The sequence below is a fragment of the Pygocentrus nattereri genome, chromosome 7 (genome assembly GCF_015220715.1).
Source record: "Pygocentrus nattereri isolate fPygNat1 chromosome 7, fPygNat1.pri, whole genome shotgun sequence".
In the NCBI taxonomy this organism is placed as follows: domain Eukaryota; kingdom Metazoa; phylum Chordata; class Actinopteri; order Characiformes; family Serrasalmidae; genus Pygocentrus; species Pygocentrus nattereri.
The window spans coordinates 23891434-23909705 of record NC_051217.1 but is presented as its reverse complement, the minus strand read 5'-3'; the positions used below and the strand labels follow the sequence as shown (position 1 = coordinate 23909705).

General features: G+C 41.4%; 1 protein-coding gene across 7 annotated transcripts in view; it reads right to left on the bottom strand.

Annotated features, from left to right (window-relative positions):
• Nucleotides 1–13271: 13271 nt before the first annotated feature.
• The window catches only part of pak1 (p21 protein (Cdc42/Rac)-activated kinase 1), a 100778-nt gene continuing 95777 nt past the window's right edge, over nt 13272–18272 (bottom strand). For all 7 annotated transcript variants that reach the window (XM_037540092.1, XM_017704172.2, XM_037540089.1 and 4 more), the window contains 3 exons: nt 18060–18256; nt 17408–17545; nt 13272–14477 (listed from right to left, as the gene is read on the bottom strand). In XM_037540092.1, coding sequence (XP_037395989.1) covers nt 14391–14477; nt 17408–17545; nt 18060–18256 — 422 coding nt within the window. In that variant the 3' untranslated portion in view covers nt 13272–14390. The remainder of the gene's footprint in view (nt 14478–17407; nt 17546–18059; nt 18257–18272) is intronic.

Here is an 18272-nt window from a genome sequence, read left to right as displayed (position 1 = left end):
ATTTCCGTTTCCCAACAGCTTATGTGCATCTACATCTCCACTAAATGCCAGAGTGTTAAGGAGCTTAATGCTGAGTGCCTGAGGTCTTTCACTAATGGAGAATTCCCTCAAACACCGCTCCCTCACACTTAATCACGCGCTGGGATAATCTGACCCAATCCAACTCTCCACCTTTGCCCTGAAGTGGAGGGCTTAAGTTAAATGACTCTATTGGTGTTCAGAGGTAAACACGTCCTCTTTGACCAGTTCCCTTAAAGCACAGCTCAGACGCTAATGATGGATTATTCTAATCCGTCTACAGAAGTTTCAGCCTGTTTCACATTAATACACCTGATGGTTACCAGCAAGCACTGCATCTGAACTGAAACAACAATGAAGATTAAGTTGAGATGGAGGTCTTTAAACACTGTGTCCACTCACTAGCCATTCTATTAGACACTGGATGGAGGTCCACCTTGTAGATGTAATGTCAGAGATGATAGCTCATCTGCTGCTACACAGTTTGTGTGGTCATTCTCTAGTCCTTCATCAGTGGTCACAGGACGCTGATGGCTGGATATTTTTGGTTAGTGGACTATTCTCAGTCCAGCAGTGACACTGAGGTGTGTAAAAACTCCAGCAGCACTGCTGTCTAATCCACTCAGGCCAGCACAACGCTCACTAACACACCACCACGTCACTGTTACTGCAGTGCTGAGAATGACCCACCACCCAAATAGTACCTGCTCTGTGAGGGTCCATTGGGGTCCTAACCATTGAAGAGCATGGTGAAGGGAACCTAACAAAGTATGTAGAGAAACAGATGGACTACAGTCTGTAACTGCAGAACTACAAAGTGCTCCTGTATGGTCAGTGGAGCTGATAAAATGAACAATGAGTGTAGAACAAATGGACAAAGTGTCAATATTTTGTGTGACCACCATTATTAACTAGCACTGCCTGAACCCTCTTGGGCATGGAATTCACCAGAGCTGCACAGGTTGCTACTGGAATCCTCTTCCACTCCTCCATGATGACATCACAGAGCTGATGGATGTCAGACACCTTGTGCTCCTCCTTCTTCCCACAGGGGCTCAAATGGGTTTAGGTCTGGATACATACTTGGCCAGTCCATCACCTTTACCTTCACAAGGCAGTTGTTATCTTGGAGGTGTGTTTGTGGTCATTAAAGTGTTGGAAAACTGCCATGCGACGCAGTTCCTGAGGGGAGGGGATCATGCTCTGCTTCTGAATGTCACAGTACATGTTGAAATTCATGTTTCCCCTCAATGAACCTCAGCTCCTCAGTGCTGGCAGCACTCATGCAGCTCCAGACCCTGATGCTCCCACCACCATGCTTGACTGTACGCAAGAGACAGTTGTCTTGGTGCTCCTCACCAGGGCACCACCACACATGTTGGACACCATCTCAGCCAAACAAGTTTATCTTGGTCTTGTCAGACCACAGGACATGGTTCCAGTAATCCATATTCTTGGACTGCTTGTCTTCAGCAAACTGTTTCCAGGCTTTTTTGTGCGTCAGCTTCAGAAGAGGCTTCCTTCTGAGACGAAGGCCATGCAGTCTGAGTTGATGCATTGTGCGGGGTATGGTCTGAGCACTGACAGGCTGACCTTCCACTTCTTCAACCTCTGCAGTAATGCTGGCAGCACTCACACTAGGCCGTCTTTGTGGAGAGCAACAATTCTATTTCTCACATCCTCAGAGATTCTTTGCCATGAGGTGCCGTATTGAATATCCAGTGGCCAGTATGAGCAAATTGCACCTAAAACCCCAAATTTAACAGCCCTGCTCCCCATTCACACCTAAAATCTTATAACTCTAACAAGGCACACAAGACCAGGGAGGGACGACGACACAATTGGGCACAATGTGGACACGTTCACTGTGAGGTGGACTCACTTGTGCTGCCAGCTATTTAGACATTAATGGATGTGTTGAGTTCTTTACAGAGGCCAGTAAATCTGCACTGCTATACAAGCTGCACACTGACCACTTTCATTTCTATAGTGTCGTCCCATGAAAAGATAGAATAAAATATCTGCAGAAATGTGAGGGGTGCACTCACTTTTGTGAGATACTGTACATATATATGTATATATATATATATATATATATATATATATATATATATATATATATATATATATATATATATATAAATGCATGTGTGTGCTTTGCAACCTGGTATGAAATCTCTGCTGCAGATTCTTATGTAACCTCAGTCACTGTGTGCTGAGGAGGGAATGGTGCATCACTGATCACGTCGCTCACACACACTCACCACTCAGACTCCAGCACGCCTTTGCTCAGTCAACTCCAGCGACAAATCAAACATCAGAACTGCACCTGAAGGTAACCCTGGGCAACGGTGACATCAGAGCCGCTGCCACCTTCAGCAAACCAGCACAGCACAGTGTTGGACAGAAACAAGTTTAACTTAAACACAAGCCTAAATCTGATGCATATTAAATTAAATTAGATATAGATACTTTTTGCTTTCTTTTTTATATTACATGCACATTAGTAAATATATACTCGTGTAAATTGATATAGTGTCATTCATATATATATATATATATATTTATGTGTGTGTGTGTGTGTGTGTGTGTGTGTGTGTTCATTTGCATATATATATATATATATATATATATACACACATCAGTATGTATTAAAATATATATTTTAATGTCTGTTCATGTATGTATAGTACATATATTTCTATTAAATGTGCATTAAAATACATTTATCTACAGGAATATACATTATATTTACATGCACTGAGTATTAATGAATGTATAAAGTACATATGAAAGCATACTAATGAGGCATATATATTAAATATTATATATTATATATATTAAAAATTTATATTAATGCACATATAAAGTGACTATGCATATTCAGTGCACAAATAAATACATAACATTAGGTGTTATTTTGTATTTAATATTATGAGGCTTGGGCTTAATGTCAGCGCTTTCATGTCACATGAATTTTGAACAAAATCTTGCTCCTTGTGCAGATCCTCTGCTGATTCTTCCTGAAAAAAGCGCATTGCCAGTCCTGATGACCCTGTACTGCAGTCTTTCACTACATCCCTCTCTGCTGTTCTACAGTCTTTCCTTTAGCTGGGGCTCATGCAGTGTAGTGGGCTCTGTGCCAATCCTCCTTCCACCCGTTTCCCTCGCTTTTTCCCCTCCAGTTGATTTGGCCGCTGTCGTTCGTCCTTGTCAGTACGTCACACTGGCTTGTCTCCATTACACAGGCAAACCTCTTCAGCGCCAACTCAGCGGGATTTCTACTGCCTGAGAATTCACTGCCCATAAAACAAAAAGAGAGCGAGCGAGAGAGTGAGAGAGAGAGTGAGAGAGGGAGTGAGAAAGAGAGAAAAAGAGAGAGAAAAGAAATGGAAACAGGTTTGTCGCTGTAATGCCACACCATGCTATAGTACGAGAGCACGGAAAATCCGCAGCAAGTCCATTACAAAAGACATTCAGGGCAAAACTGCAGAGCTTATAAGCCATTTTAGCGATATAGAATCGTACAGTGTGAGTGTGGAGCTGAAAAACAAAAGGCTTCCACTATCTGATCTGATTGGCCCTCTGCTAGCAACATTGGCTAACTACAGTAATGAGCTCAGTAAGACTCATTGTAACACCTGGTTAGTTCTTCAAAGAAACAATATCAGGGAAAAAATTGCCATTTACCCCAGCAGCTATAACAGCCTTGACTGAGAAAACGACAGGACTCAAAGGACATAAAGAATGACCTTGCTTTGGCCTGTATTTACATGTATGGCTTTTGATAGACACTTTCATCCAAAGCAACTTTCAACATCATTTAGTGGAGTTACAACTGAGTTTCAATGAAGTTGGGACGTTGTGTAAAACATAAATGAAAACAGAATACAATTGATGTGCAACTGAAGAATGGGAAAAAATTCCACTTACAAAGCTTCAACAATTAGTGGCCTCAGTTCCCAAACGCTTATTGAGTGTTGTTAAAAGGAAAGGTGATGTAACACAGTGGTAAACATGCCCCTGTCCCAACTTCTTTGGAACGTGTTGCAGGCATCAAATTCAAAATGAGTGAATATTTGCAAAAAACAATAAAGTTTATCCATTTGAACATTAAATATCTTGTCTTTGTAGTGTATTCAATTGAATATAGGTTGAAAAGGATTTGCAAATTATCTTATTCTGTTTTTATTTATGTTTTACACAACATCCTAACTTCATTGGAATTGGGGTTGTATTATGTTTGCATGCTGTGTTTCAGCTAAAAGGTACGAGGAGAAGTAGCATATCGCTGCTGTCGGAGCAAACCCTTGGTAAAATTGACAAAATGTTGTGGCTCCCTAGGTGGTTTTGATTTTTGTTGAAAGAACAAAGTGGCTCTAAACATTTGGGTTGTCAACCGCTGCTCCAATGGCTTGCATACTTCCCACTGTGCATCCTTGTACCATCACTTCCCCAGGTAAATGATGCACACGTACTCAGCCATCCATGTAAAATAAATCAGTACTTATTGGCCAAGACAGCCCTTTTATACTGTGCCAAAGTTCAGTTCCAGCGCTGATGAGCCCATTGTAGGTGGTTTCAATGATGAATAGGGGTCAGCATGGTCACTCTGACCCACCAATGGACCACCCCAAGACCTCGACTATGAGAACTGACTCTTTGCTTACTATCTAATATATCCCAGACCACCCACTGTATTTGCTTCACCTGAGTTGGTCATAAAGTTTTGGCTCATCTGTGTTGGGAATGTTTATGCTTTCAACATACAAGGATATAAAAGATATAAATTCAAGCATATTCATTCAAACTATATCGCTGCATTTTTCAGTTTTTGAAGTAATTTGAAAATACACATAGTCCTATATATTCTGTGTAAATTCCATGATGATTGGACCAAAAGACATGACCTAAATGACTTGGAAAGACGTCTGGTTCCAGTGACTTACATTAAAAGTAGAGTACGTTTTTCCCTTCTCCTGTAAAGTTGCAATACAAGGTTTTGTTCCAACAACAGCGGAATGCTGTGGCTAGGCCATTAACATTAGCGTATCCAGATCATTGCTTAAGAGCTTATGTTAACATGTCTATTCATTGCTGGAGAGTTTGTGTAGGTATACGCTGTCATTGAGGCTGATTTCATTATTATAACACTGTTCTAACACAACAGCAGCTAACATCGCTAAGTAGCTCACGATGACGTTAGTGGCTTAGCTATCTAATGCTAGTTAGCTTAGCACTAGATAAGAAAATGCATAGAGACAGTAAGCTGATGCCATCTAAGCTGATCTGAAGCGAAGTAAATGGGACACAGGTAGTGTCTACAACTCTCAGAACAAGTAGAATCAGCTATCTTTCCCCAAAATGAGTGAGTTGTGCATTTAAATCAAAAGACAGGGCATGCCGGAGCACCACTGTCCGTAAATGTGCACAACATTTATCTTTGTTAAGAGCAAAAATATCTCAAAAGGTCAAATATGGAAGGATTATATGTGCTTATGTCCATGTCCAGCTTAAACATCTTGAATGATCTATAGAAACGACCTTCTGTCTGAAAAGATCATGAGCCAGACTGGCTGTTCCTCACGGCTCATTTTAAGCAAACAAAAACACAACGATTGGTAGTTACAGGTGATGTTACACTAATGAAAACACTGTTTTGGATACTCTGTTCCATTTCTGCTATTATGCCCACTAAACCCAGACAGCGAGCATATCTCGGTCCAGTGCCTTGATAAGGTCGGCACCCCTCTAGCTGTATGCCACTGTTGGTCCACCCTCAGACCACCCAGATTACTGTCATGCATACAAGCTCTAACTGTTTTTTATCTTCCCAAACCAATTTTAAACGCACACACTTTTATTTTAGAAAATAAACCTAAACTAATATTACAAACAACTGAAAAAAATAATGACTAGACCTGATATAAAATGATGGTAACACTTCCTATGAATGTCACATTTGTGAGCATCTATAAAAACATTTATAACACATTATAATGCATTCATAAGGCAATATAAACATGATTATAAATATTTATAACAATGAATTACACTTTATAGCCATGTTTATTATACACCATGAAGTGTTAATGTAATGCATTATAAGTAGTGTGAATAACATGTTATACAGTCAGTGCCAAAGAAGTCAGTCCCAGCTTGGATAGACAAATACTGAGTTTATTTACTGAGATTTCCAGTGTTTTATTTCTTATCAGTGGTTCTGTTAGGGTTGCATGTTTAGGGCTTCAGTCCTGAATATTCAGATGCTCCAAACAGGCCGTCCCAGCCTAGAATTACTGCTACAGTGAACGTTTCTTACCCAGTGTCTCACTTTAAACACTACATTACATCAAAGCAAACCAAGTACCCATCAGCCCTTCCCCTGAATCCTGTCTGACATCACACTGAGTGTGAAGTCACTGTGGAGTGAAGGCCTGGAGAGGGGGACGCGAGATGGTCGAGTGCTGTCATTAATTGTAATTTGTTCCCTCACTGGTTCTAATGTCAAGCGCTAGAACCCTTCACTCTGTATCACTACACTACAGTACAGTACTACTAATTTCTGCTGGCGTTCTGTTGGATCTGCAGTGTTAAGTCAGTGCCAGGCTAACGGTGATGTACATTAACAGTGGTGTACATTGACTTTCCCACATTGGGTGAAATACTGATGGCAGCACTAGTTTAAACTCTGACGTTTGAAGCCTGTAATGAGCTTTATTGTGGATGTTTTAGTGTTTCAGTAAATCCTTCAAATACTTTAACTCAAAACTGCACTCTTAACACTGGAGGAGGCTTTAGTACAATACGCTTCACTTTACTTAAAGCTGACAAATACAACTTATGAGCTCTTATCATTTGTTATGAAAAGTATTTATAATGCATTATGTCAACAATTCATAATGCATAATAAGCATGGCTATAACCTGTAATGTATTTTTATAAATATTTATAGCCATGTTTATGATGCCTTAGGAATGCATTATAACATGTTATGAATGAATTTATAGATGCTTACAAACGTGACATTCATAGAAAGTGTTACCAACATGATTTATATAGAAAATGTTGTCACTGACACTGTGCTAGATTAAAATTACTTACTAAACTACTCGTTTACAAAGTACAACTAAAGTAAAGAGGGAGCAAAAATAAGTAAATAAGATGGACTGTGAGTGGAAAACGAACGATGGTAAGTGGAATCTTGTCTACTACTCTGCTTAACCACTGGTGGACCGCCCAGAAAATTCTGAGAAAAATGCCATTGGACCACCAGCTTTGCCAACAGTGGGCCGTCAGTGGTCCACTATCCTCTTGCTCTCAGGGTAAATCGTACACACACTGCACCTTTAAATGCTGCAGCTCTGGCACAGGCATTACATTTACTGGGTGCACGTGGTGGCAACACTTGCAACCGTGTTGTTTACAGAGTTGAAAAAATAAGGAATGTGCTGCATTACATAACGGAGAATTAGCCCAGACTGAGCTCTCTCAGACTGATACGGTGTTTTCCTGCACTGCTCAACCCTTCAGAATCCCAGCTACAGTTCTGACACCTGAAGTGCCAGAATGTAACCGCTGCACCATTTAAGGTGGAATGGGAAAAAAGCTGGCAAATATACCTGATTCAGCTTCATATCACTGAAGAATTAGGGGTGGGTGAAAATAAATAATTGCCCCCCTCTTCGAAGGCGTATGATCCCTAAACGTAACTAAAGCCCAGCAGTGAGGAGCTGAACTTTACCCTCCTCTGCTGTCACTGCAGACGGGCAGGGTCGCCTAAAGAGCAGCGCTAGTAGCTGTTAATGAAGTGATGCTCTTTTATTTGAGGGTCTCATTTGAAGATCTCAAACACTACCAATTAACTCAGCTCTAAGGGGCATCACTTGAAAACAAGGAGTAGGGGTAAAAATAAGAAATGGAATTGGACCAAAGTCATTCAGAGGGGTTTGGTGTGAAATGGTTCAGATGATTTTACAGTGGTGGTGATAGGAACCAGGGGTCGCCATGACTACAACACAGATATAGACATTTAATTTACCATCCAGAACCACCAGAGAACCTACACAAGCCTTCTGAGTTATAGTGGAAAATAGTGGAAAATTTGAAAACAACATGTTTTCTATGGGGACTATTTTGCCTTATAATGTCTTACATGGATCCTTTCACCATGAATAGATGAACAGACGTTTCAGGCCAAAACCTTCACAAAGCTATGTCTCAGACATCAGGCAGTGTATCCACAACCATTTCATTTAATAACTTTGTGAATTTGAACAGAGTAAATGGGAAAATAGGTACATGTAGTGAAATTTGAAGATGACACTGCTATTATAAGCCTCCTGTCTAATGATGAAAGAGGTCATGGTCCTGTGTGGATAACTTCAGAGCAACTTCAAATGCTGTGATGATGCCTTCTAACACATTAACGATAACACTTTATTTGGATGGTCCACTGTAGATGCTTTGTTAATGCTCAGTATACATTTAAGTAGCATTCAACAAAATTTCCAATAAATACAACTGAACTTCAAGTCCAGGGTGAAAGAGTTCATTAAACTTATTCCTAAACCTAAACCTAATCCTAACCTCATAGCAAAAACCTACACCTACTCCTAACCCTAAAACTAACCATAATGTTGTTGATAATCAAATAGTTATAACCAGAAAGGCTGTTAATGATTTAAGGATCTGTCGAGCATCAACAGGGGGCCATCCAAATAAAGTGTGACCACATTAACTGGTATTAAAGCCAGGAAGGAGGGATGTGGTGATAACTATAAATTCGTAGGCTCAATCATTCATAGAATAAAAAAAAAAGATCATTTGAAGGTCACATTCATGCTCCGAGCAAAAAGGCTTTTTTGTTTGAAGAAGATGAAAGTTGAAATGTATTGTGAATCTTTTGTCTTATGTTTTTCAATCTGCTAGTTTTATAACCTGAAAATGCACAATATTTCGAGAAGTATTCACTCGTCTGCCTTCTCACCCATATGACCTTGAGTGACATTCCATTCTTAATCCATAGGGTTTAATATGATGTCGGCCCACCCTTTGCAGCTACAACAGCTTCAACTCTTCTGGGAAGGCTTTCCACAAGGGTTAGGAGTGTGTTCATGGGAATTTTTGACCATTCTTCCAGAAGCACATTTGTGAGGTCAGACACTGATGTTGGATGAGAAGGCCTGGCTCACAGTCTCCTCTCTAATTCATCCCAAAGGTGTTCTATCGGGTTGAGGTCAGGATTCTGTGCAGGCCAGTCAAGTTCTTCCACTCCAAACTGGCTCATCCATGTCTTTATGGACCTGCTTTGTGTACTGGTGCACAGTCATGTTGGAACAGGAAGGGGCCATCCCCAAACTGTTCCCACAAAGTTGGGAGCATGAAATTGTCCAAAATATCTTGGTGCTGAAGCATTAAGAGTTCCTTTCGCTGGAAGTTTGGAGGTCTGTAGTGATTGACTCTGCAGAAAGTTGGTGACCTCTGTGCACTATGCGCCTCAGCATCCGCTGACCCCGCTCTGTCATTTTACGTGGCCAACCACTCTGTGGCTGAGCTGCTCCCCATCGCTTCCACTTTGTTATAATCCCACTGACAGTCGACTGTGGAATATTTAGTAGTGAGGAAATTTCACGTCTGGGCTTGTTGCACAGGTGGTGTCCGATCATGGTACCATGCTGGAATTCACTGAGCTCCTGAGAGCGACCCATTCTTTCACTAATGTTTGTAGAAGCAGTCTACAGGCCTAGGGGCTTGGCTTTATACACCTGTGGCCATAGAAGTGATTGGAACACCTGAATTCAATGATTTGGATGGGTGAGTGAAGACTTCTGGCATTATAGTGTATAACCAAACATGAGCTTGAGGTAGCATTTAGAGGCATTAAACTCTTCAGATGTCTGGTTCTTATGACCACCACTGTGAAAAAGTCTGACTTAAAACCATTTAATTATCCTGAAATTGTGAAAAAATGGTGGAACTCCCCTGTAACTGAAGATGTTTGAGGAGAATTATGGTGATACTGAATTTTGCAACTTTTGGCTCTGTAGAGGAGACATGGCCTGTGAGGGATGACCAGCATGAGCATAGTCTGGAGACTAGAGCATGAAGAAGAACCCGAGCAGCCTCTGCAGACAGGAAGGATTGTGTTCTCCTCAGGTTTAGTAAGAATCTGCAGGATCTGGTTAGAGGTTATGTGATCAGAGAAATGAAGTTCATTCAGGACAACTGAGATTTTCAGCCCTGCCTTAAAAGAGTCAACAGAGAGGTCCAGTGTAGGGCAGCATAGTGTCAGAAATCACACAAGCAGCACAAGCTGTTGCCTCACACTAATCTCACCCACCACAAATGCAAGAAAACAGCAGCATGGACTGATTTGCTCTAAGGGTCTGATAATCCCAAGCATGAGCTGTGACATAACGGCACGCTGTTCACTCCCCACCACACACGAGCCGTCAGGTTTCTGAGCAGAAAACGGTCAAAATATCCCTGTAAACAAGACTTCAGAATCCTTCAGTTATTGTCAGTGATAAAACATGGCCTGCTTTTCTCATCCTTTCTTTCTTCATCCATCCTTTATTCTTTCTATTTCTTGAAGCTCATTAAAACAAGCGAAGACTCTGAGCACTGATTTGAAACTTTCAATCCCACATTTGTGTTTGTAGGTAGATCTTTTATGATTTGAAGTTGATGAAAATGTGTTATTGTCTTGTTTTGCAGAGAGAAAAGCTGCTGTTCACATCAAAACAAACAGAAAAGACAAGGTTAGACAACGAATGTGAATCGAAGGTAATTCTACACGGTGCTGGACAGTAACGTAAATGTAATGGAGCAGGAACACCAATCAGGGCACAGCGGTCACTTTGTTTAGAGCTGGTTTTGACCTGTTGGTCATACCGACCCAGTGCAGCACACGGTTCAACGTCAGCGCAGCAGCGTAAAATCTTGGGAGAGTCTGTTCAACATAAATGATGAACTAACCTAACTTTGTATAAATAGAGCACAATATAGAAATATGTCCACATATGCAGTCGTGACTGACGCGGCTTTTTACTGAATTTCTACAAACACCATTTCATTTTATAGTAAATTAGTTTGGGCTGGTTTATGTTTATGAACAGAGGCCTACAGATCAACATAGTAAAGGAGCTCATTTGTGATCCTGAGTTTAAAGCCAGTTTTTATTAAACTTAAACTTGGAACTAAGTTGTCAATAAATCTTAAACTGAAACTTTGCTTGTTTGTATAAAGTGATTTCAGAGCCACTCGGTTCTCCCTGATGGAAACTGTTTACCTTCAGTGTTTTGTGCTCATGATCATTTTAATAGACGTCAGAATACTTATCTTATCTTATGGTTTGTGTACTTCACCCACTACTGATTCTACTGTGCAGAAGTCAGAGATTTCCAGTCAAAATAAACTAAATATACTGTCTATTGTTTTCAGTGTTTACTGTGTCCACTCTCTCCTTTAATTCCAACTTCCATTCTTTTCAAGAGAGTCACTTTCAGCTCCTCAAAGAATCTGCAGACACACCTCCAAAGTTCTTAGAAGCTGGTTGATGATTTTGTGAAGTAATCAAACCCATTCAGTGGTGTTGAGGACTGGCCTCTGGGGTGGTCAGTCCTTTGTCCAGCTTCTTTGCTTGATGTGTCCATCTCCTTTTCTCAGTGAGGTTCTTCTTAATCAGCTACACATCCTTTCAGACACATAAGGCTCAGTCCATTGCTCTGAGAACACCAGCAGCTTCTCTGTCTGAGAAGCACGTCTTGATGTCTTCTAATACCCACATCTGCACTGCTCTTCCACCATGCTAGACTGATGGATATAGACACAGCTTTGGTGTTGAACATACCACCTTCTGTGATCTTATACTTTGATTAATCAGGCCATCAACCTTTATTTAATGTCTCACATTAACGTCCCGTTTTATTATTCTAGTGCAATTTGTTTTCTTTTGTCTTTTTATTTCATCAGTGAGGTTCTTCTTGATCAGCTACACATCCTTTCAGACCCACAGTGCTGAGTGGTCTTCTCACAGTGAAAGGATGGACAGAAACAACTGTGGATGTCTTAGATTAATAAGTGACCCTTATTAGTCACACAATGGGGAAATTTTACCTCTGCATTTAACCCATCCATGAAGTGAAACACCACATACACTCTAGTGAGCACACACACACCAGGGGGCAGTGAGCACACTTGCCCGGAGCGGTGGGCAGCCCAATCCGCAGCGCCTGGGTAGCAGTTGGGGGGTTAGGTATCATGCTCAAGGACACCTCAGTCATGTGCTGTCGGCTCCGGGGATCGAACCTGCGACCTTACGGTCACAAGGCTGGTTCCCTAACCTCCAGCCCACGACTGCCCCATGACTTTTCAGATCTGGAGCAGCTTGATTTTCTCCTCTCTCTCAAAGATCAAAGCTTTACGTGCTGTTTATTTGATGGGGGCAGTTTTGGGGTTGACCAGGTGGTTGTTAGGAGCCACATTTTCTCTGTAGAGAAAATCCTTTTTTTTAACCCTTGTGTGGTGTTCAGGTCTGTGGGACGCGTTTTCAATGTTTACCAAAAAAAAATTATCCTATTTATTATTTCAACCTCAGATCCTTGGTCATTGCTAATTTTCTGTGTAGAACATATAAAATAACCCATTTTCAGTGTCTTCACACTGTAAACAACCCCCACACCTTTATATTACACATGTGGTGTTGGGCTGAACCCACGGGGAGTAAAAGTGTGGAGGTGCTGTGTCCTTCACTTTGTTCTCCTCCTACTTGGCCTGCTGTTAGTGTGTATGTGTGTTTGCATGTGTGTGAGGATGTATGTGGGTGGACAACATGGACAGGCTGCTGACTGGCTACAGCTGCTAAAGTAGAACCCTACGCTGGACACTTGTGATAGTTTAAACATCTGGTATTTTTACACAAATTGTTGTGGCTGTATTAATTTAAAACAATAATGCTGTGGGTCCAGCAGACCACTGAGTAACACACACATCAAGACCACACAAGGGTGAAAGGGTTAGCTTTGGAAATTTTACTTTTTTTTTTCTTTCTCATTCCATATGCAAGTGGACTCTCACATCTAATTGCCTCAGAAATATTGCCTGAAAAAGAACTAACTTCTACTTAATGGCCCTTTTGACTGAAAACTAAGCAGGTAAATAGTGAAACAGCATAGAATAGTGTTGCAATAACTCATCCTCTCAGGGTTAATTGAGAGAAAGATAAGTGAGAGAGGTCTCAACACTTGAAATCATTTTGTACAGTTTATTTCTTCTTCTTCAGATAAGAACTTTAATTAATCAAAATGCCTTACAAACAGAGTTTATGGCTCGAAAACACAGCGAGAGCAAGACTTCTCATTACAAAGATTTCCTCCCAGGCTTATTCCTTCCATCCTTCAGCATGGATCTAACGGTTCAGACTGTACCATCTTTGTAAAGTCGTCTTCCCTCTGTGTCACAGTTTAAGGCCAAAGGGTACGTCAACGCTACATTAAAAAAAATCTGCTTAAAACATCATTTTAACGCTGTTCTCTTTGTTTAAAGATCATTGACATGAACTGAATGTTTATAACAACACACGATTCGCTACGGAAAGACGTTGACGAAGTTCAACTTGTTTTTTTGTCAATAAGAAATGTACATCCTGGGCTTTGAAGGGCAGAGGGACGGGAAAAGCCTCGCAGGTTCTGCATGGAAGTGTCTGGCTGGGGATGCGTTCCATTACTTCATGCACAGGCATCCATATTAATGTTCTCATCGCATGTCATTGGTGTCATTTACATTGTTCTCTTCCGTACCAGCAAGCATCCCATGATTTACCTCAGTCAGTAGAGATGATACCACAACTAATCTACTCCCCACCTCACGTGTACTTTTACTCACAGACGTACAAAAACCAAAGAGCAGAAATGAAAGAAGGCCAAATGAAAGTGACTTCATCCACAGAGCACGTGAAAAAAACCAACATACAGACTGACAGACAGGCAATCGGACGGGCGAAGAATAAAACAAAAATGTGCTCAAAAGAAATAATAATTATAACAAAAAAAGTGTAAATCAGTGAAGCAGTCTGGCCGATTCACTCCGGTTCCAGGCAAATATACAGTGTGTTCCACTGCAGCCGCCAGTGGATTCTTCATTTTCTTCATTATTTTCGGTGATGCGGTCATTCTCAGCCTCTTCGGTGGCCTCTGGGCGGGGCCACGCTCACCCCAGAACCCGAACAGTAGAAGCAGAAGTGGGAGGGGCCCTGTAAAGGCTCCGCCCACTAGAGACCCCCTCCAAAACAGGGTGAAATAGAGAAGGGTGAGGGGTGCACTGAGGTTGGGGGCAGTACAGAGGTGGGGCTGGGCTCCAGGCCGGCTGGGTTAGCGGTTGTTTTTGGTCGCTTCCTTGGCCGCCAGTATGAGTGGTGTCAGGCTGGACAGAGGCTTGGCCACTTTCAGGAACTGGTGCTGTGGAGAGAAAACCAAAGAATTTTCACTGTTACTCTGTTGCATTGTTATTTTGTTAGTTACGCATTATTGGTGTGGATCATATGAACAACCGTGTTATGGTCAGATGTCAGATTTAGTTTAATAATATAACACAGTAATGTTAACAGCATTAATAACTGGGATGATGAATGTTTGAATGTCAGATGTCATGACAGAAAACCAGAAAGACACTAAAATGACAATCAGTTGCTTTTTCTGCAAATGCACAAATTCTACTGACTAGATAAAGTAGACATAAAACATGGGCTGTATAAAAAGTATGACAAATTTATACGTATATAAATATTGTAGTCCATCTGTTTCTCTGATACTTTGTTAGCCTCTTTTACCCTGTTCTTCAGTGGTCAGGACCCCCATGGACCCTCACAGAGCAGGTACTGTTTGGGTGGTGTAACACACTGACGTGGTGGTGGTGTGTTAGTGTGTGTTGCACTGGTATGAGTGGATCAGACATAGCAGTGCTGCTGGAGTTTAACTAAAAAGTTAAGGTCATTCTTTTTTTTTTTGATGATTTCTTTCCTTTAGCACCACCCAGGTCCAGAATCTCGTTCAGTTCTCGTTCTCGTCCACCTCCTCATTTAACCCATCCATGCAGTGAAACACCACATACTCACTAGTGAACACACACACTAGGGGGCAGTGAGCACAGCCGGAACAGTGGGCAGCCCTATCCACAGCACCCGGGGAACAGTTGGGGGTTAGGTGTCTTGCTCAAAAGACCTCAGTTACAGACTGTCGGCTCAAGGGATCAAACCCGGCGACCTTCCGGTCACAGGGCTGGTTCCCTGACCTCCAGCCCCCAAGAAAAACAGCACAAACCCATGATCTTTGGTTAACAAGAGTGATGCCTTGCCACTTGGCCATTGCATCTAAAAAAAAAAAAAAACCCACAATGTGGTTGTATTGGCCGGGAGTCGGACCCAGGTCTTCTGCATGCCAAGCGAGAACTCTACCCCTTAACCACCAATGCAAGGACTAATAGTGTTTAATAGGTAACAGTGTAAACAATCATATTCCTGGAGGTCTCACTGTGGTCCTAACGTGATTGTAACATTACTAGCATGCATTAAATGTTAAAAGAAACAAGAACAGATTCGTGTCTTGTTCCTTGTTCCTTCCTGGTTAGTGATCCAAACTTCACATTTTATAACCGCAGATTTGCCTGTGGGGTCATAACAGTGAGCTATCGCTGGCTGCAGACCATGTTTAAATGGCAACAGCAGAGGATTCTGAGAAACAACACACTTTCCAAATATGAAACCCATGTGAATCTGGGAGTTCATGGACATAGAGTAGTATGGTAACCTGGGAGTGCTGGTGCCGTCATCCCGCTGCCTCACTCACTCACGCTGCTTCTTCTGCCTTGATTGGGGGCCAGTGCTCACCAGCCTTCTGGACCGGCTTCACCACCATTGAGCTTCATGCTGTACAACGCTGTGCAAACCTCACCTTTATGAACTGACCCTCCTGATACTGCTGCTGCTGTATAAACTCAAACAACCTAATTAACAGTTGCTCCGCCTGTTTTTCCCGGTTTTGTATTCTAATATTTACACTAACGCTGTTTGCTGTCCGATGTGGACCAGAGGATGATGGGTTCCCCTTCTGAGTCTTGGCTTCTCTCAGTGTTCCTTACTCTTGCTCTTAGGGAGTTTTTCCTTGCCACTGTTGCCATTGACGATGCTCATGGGGGCTCAGACCTGGATTTTTCTGTAAACCTGGTTTGTGACAACACCTGCTGTAAAAAGTGCTACGCAAATTAACCTTGTATCTTGACTTGACTCTGCGTTCCAGTATTTCCCAGCTGGAGACTTGATTCATCTCGATTCCAAGAAAAAGACGCTACGTTTACTTCTCTTTGTGTGAAAAGGGTCCTTCGTGATGGTAACAGCCCCATAACTCTTCATTTGTTTACTCCACTTGGTGCATATTTGACTCATACAGGTTATACAACTTCACTCTGAGAAACACACTGTTCTCTCTGCTCTCCAGCTTTCTGGAGAAATCGTGTCCCACTCCTTTCCACTATGGCTGACTAGACTGTTCTATATCAGATGTATGTGGGAGTGATAGAGGAGAGCGAGGACGAGGAAATGGACACAGCACTGTAGCTTTAACAGGCTGATAGAAAATGGCAGGCAGAATTTTGTGGAACATCTAATGCACTTTGAGACACCTCATCTCACCAGTGATCCACCTCTTTAACCTATATAAATCTGTCCCAAGAGCAGTTGGTGAGCAAACAGGTCCATTGTGGTCAGTAAAATCGATCAGCAAATGGAATTGGAGCTTTCTGCGTGCTACCATGTTTCCTATCAAGAAGCTCCATGTTGCTTGAGTGTCAGTGAAAGGAAACTTAAAAGTAAAGCCTCATGTGTTTATACTCAAAAATGTACTTTGTGACACAAATAAAATAAAATTCTACACGTTTGGCTTTATATAGATAAATAAATGTGATAATACCACAACAAACTTGTGAAATCATGCTACGAGAAATAACTGCTACTTTGACATTAAAGGGTTATTTAAAACATTAAATAAATAAAATAACATTAAAGTTATTTTAGGGTTTCTTCTGCATAACAGATGAAGAGGAATGTATAAACTGAACTGTGTATAATCTTAATGTTAACAATGCTAGTGAGGAATTTATCAATCATGATAAATTATGTCACAATACGTTTTTCTGAGTATAAGTCACTGCTTCTAGAACACTGAACAGCTGAATAGATATTTATGATTTTTATTTATTGTGTCAAACACTAAACCATTTAAACAAGACTAATTCTGCTCTGTTCTTAATGAAACAGAATCTCTCACACACACACTTTCACATACACTCTCACTCACACACACTCACTCGCACTCACACACACACACACTCCTACCTGTAGAAGCTCTTTAGCAGAGCCTCTTTTCTCCACATCCATCTCCAGACAGCGGTTCAGGAAATCTCGGAAAACTGACGAGAGTTTCTCAGGATTCTGCAGTTCTGGTGTTCCATTAGTGGCGATGAGATACAGCGCCTATAAAAACAATTATGTTCTTGAGTTTATGTGAATTCCTTCAGAGTGAAATAAATTCTTCAGTAGTTAATTAACTTCCACTCAGTTCTACACTAAAGAAAGTCTGGACTAAAAGACCAATTATTTCTTCCTCTGAAATAGTGCTGTGCAAATTACGCTTTGTTGATTTTATGAACTTAAATACGGCATTTTTCTGCAAATTTTAGTGCAACTTTTTGCTGAATTTTAATATATAATGGGGAGGAAACATCATCACTGTCCCAAAAAAAAACACACTGTTGCTGTAATAAGAAGATCTAATTTTTCCCCCAATTGAAAATGTCAGCCACCCTTTACACTGCGTGAACACGTCATGACAACGGATTATTAGAAATTGTAGAAAAATACTTTAATTCTTTTTAAAGCAGTAGCGGGTTTTAAGAATGATTCTTCCTCTCTTCCTGTTTCCAAGGTTTTGCTGTGACAGCGGACAAACATGTACACATATATAAGTGTATACAGAGGTCAGTGTTACCCTCAGAGGGTTCTCATTGAGATACGGAGGCTCTCCCTCAATCATCTCTATAGCCATGATGCCCAGTGACCAGATGTCCACTTTAGGCCCGTAAGCTTTGCGGGTCACCACCTCCGGGGCCATCCAGTAGGGTGTGCCCACCATGGTGCTGCGCTTACTCTGCTCCGGAGTGATCTGAGCGCAGAAGCCGAAATCAGCTGTCAGACAAGAGAC